The 17523-nt window shown below is 46.6% G+C and overlaps 2 protein-coding genes across 9 annotated transcripts in view; one reads left to right on the plus strand and one right to left on the minus strand.

Annotated features, from left to right (window-relative positions):
- On the minus strand, positions 718–12768 carry ARV1 (ARV1 homolog, fatty acid homeostasis modulator). Of its 2 annotated transcripts, none has more exons than XR_002338273.1 (6): positions 12515–12768; positions 8806–8925; positions 6597–6750; positions 4675–4899; positions 3407–3637; positions 718–1296 (listed from the first exon to the last, which is right to left on the minus strand). XR_002338273.1 is itself a non-coding variant. In NM_001243293.1 (6 exon segments), coding segments are annotated over 5 exon segments (846 nt in total). In that variant the 5' UTR covers positions 12719–12753; the 3' UTR covers positions 718–1296; positions 3491–3494.
- TTC13 (tetratricopeptide repeat domain 13) overlaps positions 12888–17523 on the plus strand; it is an 82839-nt gene continuing 78203 nt past the window's right edge. For 3 of the 7 annotated variants that reach the window (XM_005652418.3, XM_013993736.2, XM_013993824.2), the window contains exon 1: positions 12939–13257. In XM_005652418.3, coding sequence (XP_005652475.1) covers positions 12993–13257 — 265 coding nt within the window. In that variant the 5' untranslated portion in view covers positions 12939–12992. Of the gene's footprint in view, positions 13258–17523 lie in introns of all 7 variants that reach the window. The other 4 variants (XM_001926644.5, XM_005652419.3, XM_001926662.5 and 1 more) reach the window with 4 other exon arrangements.

Consider the following 17523-nt stretch of genomic DNA (forward strand, 5'->3'; position numbering starts at 1 on the left):
GTCATTTCCATCCTACAGCTGTTCTGGGATCTGATCCAAGCGGGACACCTAACCTGCTGGGCCACTGGGGAACTCCTGGATGCTTCCCTTTAACTGTCTGTGTTGGTTTCATTGTCCTTGGGATAAATGACAACTTGTGAAGCCCTTTACGTGACTTCCTAGCATTATTTGTAAGCCGCCACTGCCCACACTCCACCTGGCATGTCATTTTGCTTTCAGTTTCCTGTGCTTGCAAATCACACACCCTGCTCCCTGGGAATTTGTGAGCATTGTCAGCCTTTCTGCCAAGGACCTGGAAAGCTCCTTTCTTTTCCCCCTCCCCTTGGAAGACCTCCTTGACGTCTAAGAACGGAACAGGTGTTCCCATTCCACCTTTTCCAAGTACACTATACTCACCCCTTCATAACATGTATGACACTGTACTGCAATTACATCTCTCATGTTTTTGGCTACACCCTCGGCATGCAGAAGCTCCTGGGCCAGGGATCAAACCTCTGAGCCACTGCAGTGACAATGCTGAGTCCATAATCTCTACACCACCAGGGAACTCCAACCTGCTCATATTTCTCAATCTATTGCTACTCAGTAAACTTTAAGAGAGCTGTGTCTTTTTTTACCACTGTATCCACAATGTCTGACCCAAGCAGAGTAGGGGCTTAGTAAATATCTGATGAATGAATATGTAAATAATGAACGAAAGAATAAAGGAAACAGGAAGACAGGTGACACAACTATTTATTTAATAACAGCTCTGCTGAGATATACTTCACTCCTGTAAAGTGTACAAGGCAGCTGTTTTTAGTTATTTCTTTTTGGATCAGCTGATTTCAGAGAGTAACTTAGTCACAGGAGAAGATACTGAATTGAAAATTCACAAAAGCTCAGTTTAACCATTAACATTTAAATATAAATATAAATACGGCAAAGGAATGAAACAGAGCTCTTCTTATCTTCTTATCTGTGACTCAGGAGTTCGTGTTCCTTCAGCCTGAACGCTTACCTGAAGAGTCTAGAAGGTCAACCTCGTCACTTGCTGTGTACGTCCCTTCCTGTGGCAACATTCCTTGTGTCTGAGTGTCTGTGTGTGCAAATCTGTACCTGCTCTGTTTCCTACATGTAGGGCTGGGGTGATGGGTTAGGAGTCCCCAGCACCATAATCGTTGCTTTTTTTTCCCCAGGAAGCATATCCAGATCTTTGCTTCATTTTACACAACAATAATGAGAAGCGTGGTTTATATTTTATGTCTTCTGTTTTACGGATGCAGCTGGTCATGCCACAGATGGTAAAGAATGAAACTGTGGGGAATGAAAGAAGAATTTAGAGTGGCACATTCTGCTGAAAATCAATCCACACTTATCAGGGCAGGCCCTGTACTGTGGGAGACCCAGTACCCTCAGGTATGGTCTCTCCTGGCACCAAGCCGGGTTGGGGCAGTCGGGCATAAACATACAGGATTTTATTTGGCTTCACCCACGGCATGCAGACATTCCTGGGCCAGGGATCGGATCAAACCCGCACTGCAGCAGTGACTGGAGTCACCGCAGTGACAATGCCAGATTCTTAACCTGCTGAGCCACCAGGGAACTCCTACATACGGCATTTTAATGTAAGAGATAAACAAGTATAAAACAGGAGATGATGTTAAAGGAGGACAGTGGTTTTCAAATGGCCGTTAGAGACAGGGGGCCTGCTCCCACCCAGGATTCTGATGGACAGCTGCGTGTCAGAAGCACTAAGAGGCAGCGCCAGGCCCTGGGCACTGGGAAAGTCTCAGGTGCTCCGGGAGCACGAGGGCAGTGGTGCTGAGCTGGGCAGGGGGAGACTGGGGGAGGAGTGAGCACCACAGACTCAAGTCCTCACTGCCCGGGGAAGCAAAGGCAGAAGAGGAAAGGCAGCTCCAGGCCCCGGGGCGGGGGGGGAGCAGAGCACACATCTGGAGGTGAAAAGACTGCAGCAGAGAGTGCAGCAGGAACAGGCCACAGGGGAGAAATGAGGGGCGGACTGTGCAGACCCCATGGAAGCTCAGAGGAAATGAAAAGTGCTCCTCAGGAAAGACTGGAAACCCCTGCTGGCAAGAAGAAATGAGGAGAAATTCACAGAGACACAGAAGTGGTGCTTTGTGAAGAGGGGCTCAAGGCTGGTGAGGAGGTTGTTCTAAACTTTTAAGCAGCAGATGAGGAGGGCTGAGCTGGGCTTGGAGTGACAAGAGGAAAGGCTGTCAGGAAAGGGTCATTTTGGAGGGTGGAGGGGTGGGTCTGAGTTCAGCTCTGGAGATGACGGCTCTGCACCCTCTAGGAGGCAGGGGAAAGTGCCAGTGACATGTGTGACTTGGTGGAGCGAGGGCTGGGGCATCAGGTCTGGAAGCTTCCTGCGCTGGGAGAATGGGCCAGGCATGGCAGGAGGGCAAAGAGGAGGGCTGAGGACGGAGGCATGGGCCACAGGGAGGTCTGTGGAGAAGGAGGGCCTGGCAGAAAGTGCATGGGTGGCCTCAGCCTGCAGAGCAGAGCAGAGCAGGAAGGGGGCCCTGACAGAGCCAGCAGCAGCTGGCCTTCTGACTTGGGAGCCAAGTGCAGGGACTAGGGAGAAAGTGAGCTTTACAAAGAGGAAAGGCAGTGAAGACACAGGCTTAGAGCAGCTGTTCTAGAATAAAAAGAAGGAAGAGCAGCGCATCTGCCAGCCGAGGGAAGGCGCCTTGCAGGAGAGAGGATGGAGGAGGAGCGGGCGTCTCTGAGGCCCGAGGAAGAGGGGGCTGAGCACCAGAGGTGACCAGAGGACAGAGGAGCCGCTGCTCAGTCGTGCTCTACAGACACAGGGCTGGCCCGGCTCCATGGAGAAAAGAGACTCACCCAGCAGCTCTATGGGGCAGGCTGATGGAAGCCGGCCGGTGTCAAGGGACCGACGGCAGATAAGGCAACAGCTGCGTGTAGGCTCCAGGGTGGTTAAAAAATAGGATGGGCCAGAGGTAGAGGAAGGTGAGAGGCATAGGGAGATGGGAAGCAAAAGGCAGGGGTGGTGTGAGGGAGGGAGTGGAATGGGTGGAAAAGGTCAGCAGGATGGACTTGGCAGTTAGCTCTTAGCAGGAGTGAGTTGGAGTGGAGGTGTCAGAGGTGCTGTGAGAACAGGGCTCCAGAAGCAACAAAACCACAGCTATTGACGTTACCTTGTCACTCTGGATGATAAAAGAACAAGCGTGCAGGACCCTGGGAGACAAGCACTAAAGTTCCCAAGGGTGACAGAGGCAGCCTTGAGGGGCCCAGATGCTAGGGGACACGCTCTGTATTCTACAATGACCTCTGTCTAATTATTTATTTCTGCCATGCAGCACATGCAAGTTCCTGGGCCAGCGATCACACCTGCACCACAGCAGGGACCCGAGCCACGGCACTGACAACACCGGATCCTTACCCACAAGGCCACCAGGGAATTCCCTGACCTCTGTCTAATTTGAGGGCACTTGCGCGTGTGCATGAACACCGAGATGCTCTCTACCTCTTCAAAAGTCTTGAGACTTGTAGATGGCACAGTCGCTTCCGACAGCCCATTCCATCCTCTGGAAGAAGTAGACCATGGTGCTCTCCACCAGTAAGCCACTCAGGATGGCCAAGAAGGAGAGCTTGCGGCTGACATTCAGGGTCACTGAGAAAGAAAAGGCAACTGCTCAGTTTTAGGAGTTTAAGTAAATGCTACTGGCATGGAAATCATGTGAGAGCGTGCCTGGAATTGTTTTGTAAAGCTGTTTCTGGAAAAATCTCTATTTGTTCTTAATAATCTCTGCTGTAACCTTCTCCCACTTTTCCATCTGCAAACCTTTTGAGAGAACCAAGGCATCTGCTTATAATAAAAACACTAAGCTTCTCCTCCTCACACTGAGACACGGATTCCCTTGAATATTAAACAGGAAGATGAAAAACAGATTTTTTTTTTTTTTGTCTTTTCTATGGCCACACCCACGGCATATGGAGAGTCCCAGGCTAGGGGTCTAATCAAGCTATAGCTTCTGGCCTACGCCACAGCCACAGCAACTCGGGATCCTTAATCCACTGAGCGAGGCCAGGGATCGAACCCGCAACCTCACGGTTCCTAGTCGGATTTGTTAACCACTGAGCCATGATAGGAACTCCAGGTTCTAAGGTTATAAAGAGAATGAAAGAAAAAAATTGATACTCTGTTTTATAGTTTACAAGATATTAAACATTATGAGGAGAAGTCTTAGGTAACAGGTTCCTTTGAAATAGCACTTCTCATAATGGATGAGAAAAAATGAAGACTCATAGGCTGCTTATCCCTTCTTGGATACACTAGGAACTGGCCTGAGTTGGGAGGCAGACACCTGCATCCTACCCTGGCTTCATAACTGCCCAGACTTACAACTTTGGACGGGTTACCACAAGCTCATTTATAAGGTGGAGGTAACGACGGCTGCCCTACTAGCCCCTCAGGATGGAGACACTGCCTATGAGAGCATCTGGAAAGCTAAAAAGTACCAACTGGTTCAACTGAACGAACACTGCATACATGCTATGCATAAAGCACTAGAGAAATGTTAGGCCTTGTTATTGTTCTTGAAGAATCCCAGTGTTTAACAGGCTCTATAAAAACTGTACTCTAGAAATAAGGCCTTAAGCTTTTATATGGGTTGAAAGCTGAGAAGACAGAATAAAACATAAACATACCTCTAATTGCCTGAAAGTTTGATGTGAGGACAAATACTTTAATGAGTCTGAGGCACAGGGGTGTGTAATCATGTTCCCAAATGACAGCTGGAATCAGCAGGAGTTTTCCGTAGCTGGATAATAATAATGCTTTCAGCAGCAAAACGAAGTTGAGTTTTTTTTTCGCTCTTAGGGGTCGTTCTACCCACAGGAAAGTAAAAATGCCACTAAAATAGGCAGTTTGTTCTAGGGAGGAAATGAAAAATAAAAATATGAATGTCCTAATCCAAACCAAAGCCCCCTAAAAACAAATAAACTGCAATTCCAAAATACAGCCTATCGGCTGACCACATAAGAAATGCTTCTTTATCAAGATCAAATTTCTTTTTTCCTTTTCTCCTTCTTATTCTTTTTTAAAAATAAACCCCTGCCTTTTGTGTCAAATCCTGCTGCTTTGATTTCAGAAACATACTTCAATAATTCCTTCATGAAGAACTTTATCATTCTCTGAAGAAAAAGTAACTCCATGGGAACTATAATCGTCAACTCTCCAAAGTTCCTTCTAGGAAGTAAGGTTCTGTTTAAATATCTTCGGTCTTAGAGATTTCCACACAAAGAGCAGACAGGAGCATGGAAGCTTTTAAATCTGAAATATGGGGAGTTCCTGTCGTGGCGCAGTAGAAATGAATCTGACTAGGAACCCTGAGGTGGCGGGTTTGATCCCTGGCCTCACTCAGTGGGTTAAGGATCTGGTGTTGTCGTGAGCTGTGGTGTAGGTCGCAGATGCGGCTCGGATCTGGTGTTGCTTTGGCTCTGGCGTAGGCCAGCAGCTACAGCTCCGATTAGAACCCTAGCCTGGGAACCTCCATATGCCAAGGGTGCGGCCCTCAAAAAAGGCAAAAAAAAAAAAAAAAAAAAAAAAAATCTGAAATAGGGGACCCATCTTAGGAATGACATATGAAGATGTTCCTCATTGTTCATTCTTCTACTATTTTTTTTTTTTTTGGTCATTTTATGGCCATACCTGTGGCATATGGAGGTTCCCAGGCTGGGGTTGAATCAGAGTTGCAGGTGCTGGCCTATGCCACAGCCACAGCAATGCCAGATCTGAGCCACATCTGCCACGTACACCTCAGCTCATGGTAACACTGGATCCTTAGCCAGGGATTGAAGCCGTGTCCTCATGTATACTAACATGGCTCTTAATCCACTGAACCACAAGAGGAATTCCCTTCTACTGTTTATTAAGTGCCTATTATCCATAAGATCTTAGATTCTGTTACCTTAATTAATTTATTATAATTAGTTCATGCCTGAGGCATATGGAAGTTCCCAGGCCAGAGATCGAACTCTCATCACAGCGCTGACCCTAGCCCCTGCAGTGACAATGCCAGATTCTTAACCTGCTGAGCCACGAGAGAACCTTCTCTGTTACCTAAATTAAAACTTCCCTTATTCATTTTGACAAACTTGTTGAGTGTAATTCCTCATCCTTCCAGAAAGCAGAATCCAGACTAGAAGAGGCAATAACTCCTCTGGTGTCCCATCATCAGAATGGAGTACAATCTGCTCTGTTCCCATCAACTAGGAATTTACCATTTCTTTTAACTGCATTATTCTCTTCATTAAGATCGTTAGTACTCTGGGAGTTCCCGTCATGGTTCAGCAGAAACGAATCTGACTAGCAACCATGAGGATACAGGTTTGATCCCTGGCCTTGCACAGTAGGTTAAGGATCCGGCGTTGCCAGGACCTGTGGTGTAGGTCGAAGACGTGGCTCAGATCTGGTGTTGCTGTGGCTGTGGTGTAGGCCAGCAGCTACAGCTGTGATTTGACCCCTATCCTGGGAACCTCCACATGGCCCAGGTGCGCCCTAAAAAGACCAACCAACCAACCAACAAACTAGTGGGTTAACCAGAATGGAAAGCATGGCTTCTTCCTACCTAGAGAAGCAATTGCAAACATTCTATAGAAATCCCATTCCTTGGCATATCTGATAAAGTCATCAGGATCAGTGATCCGGCTCGAATCTTGAAGCTGCCACCATCTCAGGTAAGCTTCACATAGCAAACAGAAGACGCAGAGTTTTCCATGCATCTGGTCAAAAAGGCAATGCCATTCAATCAGGTAAAGAAACACTTAATGGGAATGTGTGTGCGTATATATATATACATATACATATATATGACTGGGTCACTTTGCTGTACAGCAGAAATTGGCACATCGTCAATCAACTATACTTTAATAAAAAGAATAAAATAAGAAAAAGGAACAATTGTACTTAATACCAATAGGCACAGACAGAGCTAACGTTTGTGGTTTTTGAAGAAAGTCCCATCTAGTAGCTTTTCAAAATTAGAACTGCCCAATTAAGTGTGGAACTGTATTGTTTCTGTAACCAGTAGTTCTTAATCTGCAACATGCAGTAGAATCTTCAAGTGGGCAGATTTTTCAAAACACAAACGTCTAGGCCCCACTCCTGATGCAGAATCTATGGAAGGAAACCATAGACATGTACATTTTGAAACAGTTCCAGGTTGAGGGTGAGTTAAGAATCACTGCTTTAAACAGCAGTTCACCTTTTCTTATATTGTCAACATTCATCCGATTATATAGACTCAAGCAAGAATTTATGTGACTCAGGATAGGTGCAAACAGCAAAATGAGAATGGATTTAATCCGAAGATTTCATGATTTCTGAATACAATTTTTCTCTTTTTAGGGCCCCACCCACAGCATGTGGAGGTTTCCAGGCTAAGGGTTGAATTGGAGCTGCAGCCACTGGCCACAGCCACAGCCACAGCCACATCAGATCCAAGCTGCATCTATGACCTATACCATAGCCCACAGCAATGCCGGATCCTTAACCCACTGAATGAGGCCAGGGACTGATCCCACATCCTCATGGATGGTAGCTGGGTTTGTAAGCTGCTGAGCCACAATGGGAACTCCCTGAAGGTAAATAAAAAAAAAGAAAAAATGCCCCAGACACATTCTAGGCTGGATGAGTATAATATAGTGAGAAACAGTAATTAAAAGATGACAAACCAGCTGAAGGTTCTAAAAACTCTGAAATTTTGGCAAAAGTAGAAAATAATAGGCAAAAAGAACTGGCTCTTTTCTATATACTTCTCCTATTGGCTAAACTTTATCAATATAAAGTGGGGACGAGAAAGTGTGTGCAAATCCCACAGGGTCCAGGAACAGGTATGGGTGTGAGCTTCTGAGGTTCCTTCGGCTGGCACTCTGCTTTTCTTGGCTGCACTCTGGAATTGCAAGGGGGTTTTTCATAGAAACGATGCCTGGACCCCATCCCCAAAGATTCTGATTTAACTGGTTCTGGGTAAGGCCTCAGCTTGGAAGAGTTAACTGCCCTCCCCTCTCTCTCTCCCAGGTAATTCTAATGTGAAGCAAAGTTTGAGACTCAGTGCTCTAGTAATTTAAAAACTGCCTGGGTTATTTAACCTGGGAGAGGAGGCACAGAGATAAAAAAAATTGCACTGTTGCTGTCCATGTTAGCCCAAAATTAGGGAGGCCAGATTTAGCAAACAAAAACATAGGACACCCAGTTAAAGATGCATTTCAGATAAATAAATGCTTTTTTTGTATATGTATGTTCCATGCAATATTTAGGACATGTCAAAAAATTACTGTTTATTTGATTTCCAATTTTGATTGCACTGTGTGTCCTGTACTTTATCTGTCAATCTTACCCAAACTATTAAGAGTTCACAAGTTGATACACTAAATGTATATTTAGAAAAACCCAACATTATATATTAGGACTTTCCTCATTTTTCACCTCATGCATTCCCTCAACAGCAGAGTGTAACATGCAAAAATTATTATTTTATTCTGTTCAAATTTATTGATGTCTGTTTCAAAAAGGAACCTACGAAAAGGAATCCAGATTATGATTTGTCAGTTTTCTGCCAGTGATCATATTATTAAATAGACACTAAACATTGTACATCTTTTAAAAAAAAATCAATGCCTGCTATTTCTAGAAATTTCCAGACTTGTTGAGATAAAAACCCACTCTTGTTGGAATTTCTTTAAATGATGTCCTTGCATTTTGTTCAAAATTACCGTTATTTTAAAATAAAAAATCATGAAGTAAAGTTAGAAAATAAAAAAATTATCACAACTTACGTTTATTTTAGTATTGAAAAGAATATGCCTGTAGGCCTGGGCTTTGCATAAAATAGCATTAATCAAGATGATAACAGGATCATACTCGATGTATTTGTCTACAGGTTTCTGGCAGGATTTCTGAAATAATGCAAGATAATATTAGAACAAGCAGATTCATACATTTTGAAATCTTCTTCTTTTTTTCTTTTTAGGGCCGCACCCGCAGCATATGGAGGTTCCCAGGATAGGGATCTAATCAGAGCTGTTGCTGCCGGCCTAGGACAGAGCCACAGCAATGCCAGATCCAAGCTGCGTCTGCAACCTAAACCACAGCTCAGAGCAATGCTGGATCCTTAACCCACTGAGCGAGGCCAGGGATCGAACCCGCAACCTCATGGTTCCTGGTCGGATTCGTTTCTGCTGCGCCACGATGGGAACTCCATAAATTCTACTTTCAATTTGTAGAAACTGTTATAAAATAAATAAATCTACACTGTACTTTCACTGACAAACTGTTGCCTGTTGGCTAGATGGCTCCGACTTTGTGGTTCTTGAAACACCATTTGGAGAAAAAGGTTTAGAAAAGTAACCCTGTACCCAGAGCTTCTAAGAGCTACAGGCAGGTAGAAACAGTGACACACAGTGTTATTTTCTCCAATAACACTAAGAATATGGAAAATGGTCTTTCTCTGCTATAGCAAAGACCCTGGAGAATGCTGGGCTGCGGATAAGAACTGGGTTGTGCCTGGTTCCAAGTTATCCAGATCAAGGCTCTCTGGGCTAATAAATGGATTTTGCATGGGTTTTTGTTTGTTTTGTTTTTGACACATGTGATTACAATGCTATGAAATCCTGATACATTAGAACATATAAACTATAAAATGTAGGTATTGGGGGAAAAGCTTATTAGAAATGTGACATTTCAAACAGTATTAGCTACAAAGTTGCACCAAGGCTACTAGTCACTGCATGAACTAATGGCTACAATTCAAACACAAAACACTGCAAAACTCTGAGAGGTTAAAATGGAAACAGAAGTGATGGATCTGCAAACTTACTAAGACTGCCTTTTAATTACATCAAAGTAAGAAGAAAAATGGAGTATACTGAAGAATATTAACCTTGCACTCCCAATGTCATGAAGAATTAGACTCAGTACCAGTTTGTTTCTCCCCTTCATTCATGTCATTACAAAAAGTGTGTTATGTTTTTCTAGTCAAGTGAGCCAGTGAAGATGTACTATTACCCCAAATTCAAATCTGCCTAATAAATCTGAGGCCTAAGATGTTAGGCTTTTCAGCTGAGCAAAGAGCAAGCCAGTGTCTAAACAGAAGCCACAGAGTCGGAAATACTGTATACACGACGGTAGTTTTGCAGATCTTTTCCCTGTGCTATTCATATGAACAGTTTTTCTTTTTATACACATAAGTAGAAGACCAAAGATGCTATTTCATTTTAAGGTGAGACCGCAGACTGGTCAAGGATCCTCTCTTTGTCCTTTAAAAGTTCTCTAAAACCCATCTTTGGGCAGCGTCACAAGTCTAAGATGGAACTGGGACATTCTGAGAAGGAGATGGGCAGAAACCAGCAGGAGGAGACAGGGTAGTGCAGTTATTCCTTCTGCAATCACCTGCCTGAAGAGTGCGTTTGCAGTGGTGATTACACTCAGACCAACAGCTCTCTTTACTCAGCCCTTTCTAAGGACCAGGCACTTGTGAGGTGCTGGCCACTTGGTTTAAGACATAAGCTCTATCCTCAAGGACCTTACAGTTTAGAAGGGGAAGACAAATAAACATGCTATGGTAAATGTGCTACAATGGGACAGGGTGAGAAGTAGAGGATTCTGAACATAATCTGAAGATAGAGCTAACAGGATTTGCTGAGCAATTGAATAAGGAATGTGAGAGAAGAGGAATCAAGGATGACTACAAGGTTTTTTGGTCTTAGGAAATAAAATGATAGAGCTGCCATTAACTCCTTGAAAGGTTGAGGTGATTACTGAAGTCCAAGTGGAGAAGTCAGGTAGGTAGTTGGATGTTTGAGTCAGGAGGTCAAGGGATGGGTTCAGGTGGTCAAGTAATGGGTTCAGGCGGTCAAGGAAGGGATTCAGGCTGAAGGTATAAATTTGGGGATTTTCTACATTTAGATGCTATTTAAAGCCATGAGCCAGAATGAGGTCTTCAAAGAAGAGTGTGTAGACAGAAATAGGTGGAAGAACCAAGCCTCAGCATATTCCATGGTTTAGAGTTAGTGAGAGGTGAAGCAGAACCAGAAAGGAGGTTGAAAGGAAATAGCCAGTGAAGCAAGAAATCTAGAAGAACATATGGTCCCCTGGCAAGTAAACACAGCATTTCCAGGAGGAGGCAGCAATAAGGTCAAAAGCTGCTAATTAACTGAGAATGGACTAGAAAAGAGGAAGTCAGTGGTGATCTTAACGAGAACAGTTTCTAGTGACACAGTGGAGGACAAGGGTAAGTAGGATGGGAGGGTGGGAGAAAGTCTGTCCCAAGTAGATTCAGAAGAGAAAATGAGGTTAGTGATCATGAATTTCAGGTCTCCCCTATAATGCCAGATGCAAGGGTAGGTAGGGACAGAGTAGGCAATATGCTGCATTTAACCAGGGTCAAAATTTTGCCAAGTGAGTGGAAAAAGAACAGGAAATTGGGATCGCATGCACCAGAGTGATTACCATGTCTGACAGTCAGAAACTGGTACATATTCATACTGTCTGCTCCCTGGTAAATTACTATGTGCTGTGTTTTTGGAATGAAGATTAATAGAAATGGGATCGGAAATGGGAGAAAAACATAGTGACTACCCATAATGTGACAGACTCTTTGCTAATGGCCCCCAAAGAACTTCCAATTTTATGACCTTTTTTTTTTTTTTTTTTTTGGTCTTTTTGTCTTTTTAGGGCAGCATCCAGGGCATATGGAGGTTCCCAAGCTAGGGGTCCAATCGGAGCTGTAGCCGACGGCTTACGCCAGAGGCACAGCAAGGCAGGATCCCAGCCAGGTCTGCGAACTACACCACAGCTCATAGCTCATGTCGACGCCGGATCCTTAACCCACTGAGTGAGGCCAGGGATCGAACCCGTGTTCTTATATGTGCTTGTCGGGTTCGTTAACCGCTGAGCTACGACGGGAACTCCCAATTTTATGACTTTTAAAACAAAGGACCATTCCCTATAAAGAGACTATGAACACTTTGAAAGCAGAACTTTTACTTCCTCATTTTTGGTTTTTGTATCACCAACGTCTAGCACAGTGCTTTATACACAATGCTGTCCATTCCATAACCACAATGGATGAAACCTGAAAAAATATCTAGAGAATTCGCCATAGGTTATGAAGCGCAAAGATGGCAACATCTGTCTATCAGAGGGAAAACAACTAAGAATGAAATAGCTTTACCGTCAACCTAATCTGACCTTTAAATTTCTCGGCACAGCGCCTGCATCCATCAGGTCCGAGGATCCGTCAGCAAACGTGACGGATCTGAGAAAAGCACTGTGGGGTGTGACTTCTCTACTACTCTAGGTATTCAGGCAAACATTCGACGGGGAAGGTCGAGCGTCAAAATTTAGTCTGTATTAGAAGACCCTGAAACTGTTGATTTTTTACATTTTATCACCCTGAACAGCTGATACAGATTCCATGGTCGCTCACGCTCCCCAAATCTCACTGCGCCATTTTTTCCCCAAGGAACCCCACAGCTGACAACTCACACAGATGGTTATCTTCAGCACGCCGTGGTTATAGTCTCGGTACAACTCCTTGGCCTCCTGGTTGCATTCGATACACCTGTACTGGCAGGAGGCTGAGGCAGCAGTAGGAGTCACTGCCACCCCATCCGCCTTCCCCTTTCCCGCTGTCACCCCTTCTGCGTTCCCCTTGCCTGGCCGAAGCCCACTCCGCCCACCAGTGCCCATTTCCACGCAACTGCAGCCCAGAACTTCCGATTCAGTGGCGGGGCAGACGTCAGACGCCAGACCGGAAGCCTTGCGCGCGCAGTGCTTGATGGGATTCGCAGTCCCGGCCCCAGACAGGGGGACCCAGACTGGCCTATATGGGACTACAACTCCCAGCAGGCACCGCCACTCTCTTTCTTCAGCCCCCCTGCCAAGGCCCACCTGCCCGCCTCGGGTAAGGGCTGGGAGGCCGCAGCGCGCGGCGAGGGACGCCGCACATGCGCCCTGAGGGAAGATGGCACCTGCCGGCTGCGGCTGCTGCGGCTGCTGGGGCGGCGCTGTGGCCGCCGCGGGCGCCGCCCGGCGCGTCCCGGTGCTGCTGCTGCTGGGGGTACTGTCCGCTGGGCCGCGGCCGGGCGCCCTGGCCACCGAGCACTACTCGCCGCTGTCCCTGCTCAAGCAGGAGCTGCAGCACCGGCAGCAGCAGGAGGCCCCGGCGGGCGGCGGCTGCAGCCCGCAGTCCGGGGACTGGGGGGACCAGTACTCGGCCGAGTGCGGCGGTGAGTGGGCGGCGGCGGCGGGCGGGCGTCCGGGTCGCAGCGGAGCGCCGGGTGGCGGGGCCTTGGGGGCTGCGGGCCCCGGGGCCGATGTTGCTGGCCGCCCAGGTCTCGCTGCCGCCAGCCGCGGCGTGTGCCCCCGCGGGAGACGGCTCCGCGAGGTGTCACGCCGGGGCCGCTTCCCACCGCTCACACCCACGCCGCTGTGCGCCCCTCTGCCGAGGCAGCCTTGGGAAGGGCGGTGAATAGTGAAAGAGCTGACAGCATGCTCCCGAGGCCAGGGCGGCCTCTCCGCAGTCCTCATAACTGTTGAAAGGGTGGAGGAGGAGATGGCAGGTGTTCCAGGGCAGCCCCCGGCCCCCACGGGGGCTGTGGGAGCCTAGGGAAGTACCGACAGACCAGGAGGACCGGACCCGCGTCCAGAGCCGTGATGCCTGGCCCATCTTAGGCCTGGAAACGAGATATCCGCCCCTCCCGGTTGACGTCTTGTGTTAAACACAGAGTCTAAAAATTTGATACCTGGAAAAAGAAGGGAGCAAAAGAGCAAGCCCATTGGATCTGCTCATTGACATCTTGCTTCTAGTTGTTTAAGATTGACCTGTGATCTGTCAGGTGTTTCCCAGGGCGTAAAAAGTGCCCTGGGGCACCCTGCCCATGTGTATCAGAGCTGTGTGTGTATTGGAACTGGGCCAGCTCATTCATTAAGATTGGGCGCTTTTGGCCTCAATTTAATAACTCATGGCAGATTCCTCAGGGGCAAGGTACTTTTTTTGTTTATGAGTTCCGTAGTTCTTTTTAACCCTTTAATTCCCTCCCCTTTCCCTTTCTTCCTGCCCTCCGCGAGTTCCCTTAAGGCCTGCTTTTGAAACGTCTGGGTCTTCTTAAGGAGCTGGCTGGTTGCTTTTATGGCCTCTCAGCAGTCTAGCATTGTGTACCTGGAAGGACAATAAGTATTTTTTGGTTGAGATGAGATGGCAAGATTAGCACACTCTGATTTCCTTTTAGCACAATCTGACTTCCTTGAGGAAGTCTTGCTCATGGAGGGCTATGTGACTTCTGTATTTTGTAGTAGGCGGTGGCTAGTAGCAGCATAAATGACGTGGCCAGTGTTGCATAGTGGGTAGAGAAGGGCTTTTCTCTCTGTCACTTTCTGTGACTCTGAACAGGTTAATAGCCTGTCTTTGCAAAATCGCCTGCTCTGTAAATTGAAGGCACTGTTACCTAATTACAGGGTTTTATTTTCTTCATAAGGATGCTGCGAGGAAAATGAGAAATAGCTAACATCCACGTATGCAGTATTTGCTCTGTGCCAGGTGCTGCTGTAAGAGTTTTAGGTTGGTTAGCCAGTTCTCTTAGTCTTTCAGAACACCGGTAACTATATCACTGGACGGTAGCTACTTTTCTCAGATTAGAAAACCAAAGCACAGTGAAATCATCGCTTTGCTGAGGGCCCACAGCTGGAAAGGGAGGAGCCCAGGTGGTCAGGCGCCAGACACAATTTGTCTTAAACACTAAGTGGTTAAAGGGATGGAAACACATCTGTAGTGTTTGCAAGCGTATAGTGTGTGGTGTGTAAATCTTCATTTCCCTTCCCTTCTGTAGCCATGTGATGCTCACTGGCTAAAGGAGACCCAGATTTTAGGCAATGAAAGAAACAAATTGATTTATATTATGAAATCGGTTGATGTTATTGATCTAGGTGGCTTATTTTACTCTGTAGCATCAGGCTTCTGCCAGTGGTTAAGAGTCCTCATTTGAGGAGTCCCCACTGTGGCAAAACAGGATCCGTGACTTCTCTGAAGCCCTGGGACAAGGGTTCGATACCTGTCTTGGCACAGTGGGTTAAGGATCCAGCATTGCTGCAGCTTCGGTGTAGATCGAAATTGTGGTTTGGATCCGGGAAACTCCATGTACCAAGGGTGGCCAAAAAAAAAAAAAAAAAGTCTTCATTTGAGCCAACTCTGACCTGTATTATGCTTTTCCCCCAGATCATGATAAATGTAGGTTTTCAGAACCGAGGCATTTGGAAGAATCTGTCCATCCGTCATTCCCTCACATATCAAGGCCATTTTATGAGAGTTCCCGTCGTGGCTCAGTAAAGGACCCTGACTAGTATCCATGAGGATGAAGGTTCGATCCCTGGCCTCGCTCTGTGGGTTAAGGATCTGGTGTTGCCGTGAGCTGTTGTGTAGGTTGCAAATGTGGCTCAGATCTCAAGTTGATGTGGCTGTGGCATAGGCTGTCAGTTACAGCTCCAATTCGACACCCTCCCTTGTCTGGGAATTTCCATATGCCATAGGTGCAGCCCTAAAAAGACCAAAAAAAAAAATTTTTTTTTCTCATGTTCTCTGCTTCAAAGGATGAACGCTGTATTATGAGGCTTTAAGCATAATTTATTTCAGTGTTTCAGTTTTCTCTTTACCTTCCCCATGTAGTACTGATTTTCTTAGTTTGCAATTAAAAAACGTGCTGTTGCAAACGCAGGGCACAGACTTCTAGATGGCCTCCGCTATGCTGCTGTGACTGTCCCAGCAGCTGCCGACAGAGCTGAAGTGGCCTGCCTGTTGCTGCCTTCAGCCCCAGGAAATAATTTCCAGAGTCAGCTGCTTATGCTCTTGGGTCTTCAGGTGTTCCCCTTAGCCTTAGTGGCTGCCTTGTGGCAAAAGCCATCTCTTGTGTGGCAGAAACACCTTGGGTGTCTCCCATTTTTCCATCGTTATCCTGGACAACCAGGTAGAAGCAGGTGGAACCTGCCCCAGTCCCTGTGTGTTCCAGGAGGACCAGATGAAGCAACAAGTTCAGGATTTACAACTAAGTGAATTGTAGCCTGAGGGACTCATGTCTGTACCTCAAATGATCAGTATGGGGTCTATAAACTAGTGCCAGGATCCAGAACCAGTCATTTATCCAGAATCGAAACAGATCTGACCTCAGCAACTGTTAATCATGTCCTGGTCTTTGCCGGTCTGTCCAGCCCCAGGCCTGTCCCCATCGAGCCAGCCTCTCTTCAGAGGGTAGACCCAGCAGCACAGCCACTTTTCAGAAGCCTTCTCACTGCTTTTGGATTCTCGTGGCTGAGTTGATGCCTGCTTGGGTCTAAATCTGCACCCTTGCAAATGAGCTGTATTTTTTTAAGACCAGGGATTGGCCCCAGGGATTATAGGGCCAAAGAGAATAGCTCGTTGGAGTTGTCAGTCTGAACAGCACTGGGATCCAGACCTGGTGACTGGAATCCAGGCCCCAGGTAGCAGCTGGGGAGGGGGGGGTCCAGCTGCTCACAGTACAAGCCTGGGTGATCTCCGTGCCACAGGCTCAGCCTCACTGTTGCCCAGCTCCCTTCAGCTTCTTCTCCAGCACATTTGTGTTTCACTTTTTTTTTTTTGTCTTTTGTCCTTTTAGGGCCACACCCGCGGCATATGGAGGTTCCCAGGCTAGGTGTCCAATCGGGCTGTTGCTGCCAGCGTACGCCAGAGCCACAGCAATGCAGGATCCAAGTCATGTCTGCGACCTATACCACAGTTCACGGCAATGCCGGATCCTTAACCCACTGAGCAAGGCCAGGGATTGAACCTGCAACCTCATGGTTCCTAGTCGGATTCGTTTCCTGTGCTCCATGACAGGAACTCCTGTGTTTCACTTTTTATATGAAATACATGTGTAACCACAAACTTCTGATCTTCCGTTTTCCTGTGGTGAAAATTATCTTACCTTTTTTTTTAAAGTGATTTATTTATTTATTTATTTATTGCCTTCTAGGGCCACATGTGCGGCATATGGAAGTTTCCAGGCTAGGGGTCCAGTTGGAGCTGCAGCTGCAGGTCTACACCACAGCCACAGCATCTCAGGATCCAAGCCTCGTTTGCAACCTGCACCACAGCTCACTGCAACACCAGATCTTTAACCCACTGAGTGAGGCCAGGGATCAAACCCAAATCTTCATGGATACTAGTTGGGTTTGTTACTGCTAAGCCACAATGGGAACTCTTATCTTACTTTTTTAAGATATGAATACTATAATATACATCTTTCAAGTAAAAATACATTTTCCTTCCCCTCCTTGTTATCTGTGACCTGTTTGTAGTTTGGGATTGTGGGGAGAGCTAATGAACAAAAGTTTTTCCCTAATCCTTTCCTTCAATTTTTTGTTTTTATTTTTGCTCCTTGAGACAAATGGAAGTTCCCAGGCCAGGGATTGAATCTGAGGGGCAGCTGCAACTTAACGCCACAATGGCAGCATCACCAGATCCTTCACGCACTGTGTCGGGCCAG

The sequence above is a fragment of the Sus scrofa genome, chromosome 14 (genome assembly GCF_000003025.6).
Source record: "Sus scrofa isolate TJ Tabasco breed Duroc chromosome 14, Sscrofa11.1, whole genome shotgun sequence".
NCBI lineage: Eukaryota > Metazoa > Chordata > Mammalia > Artiodactyla > Suidae > Sus > Sus scrofa.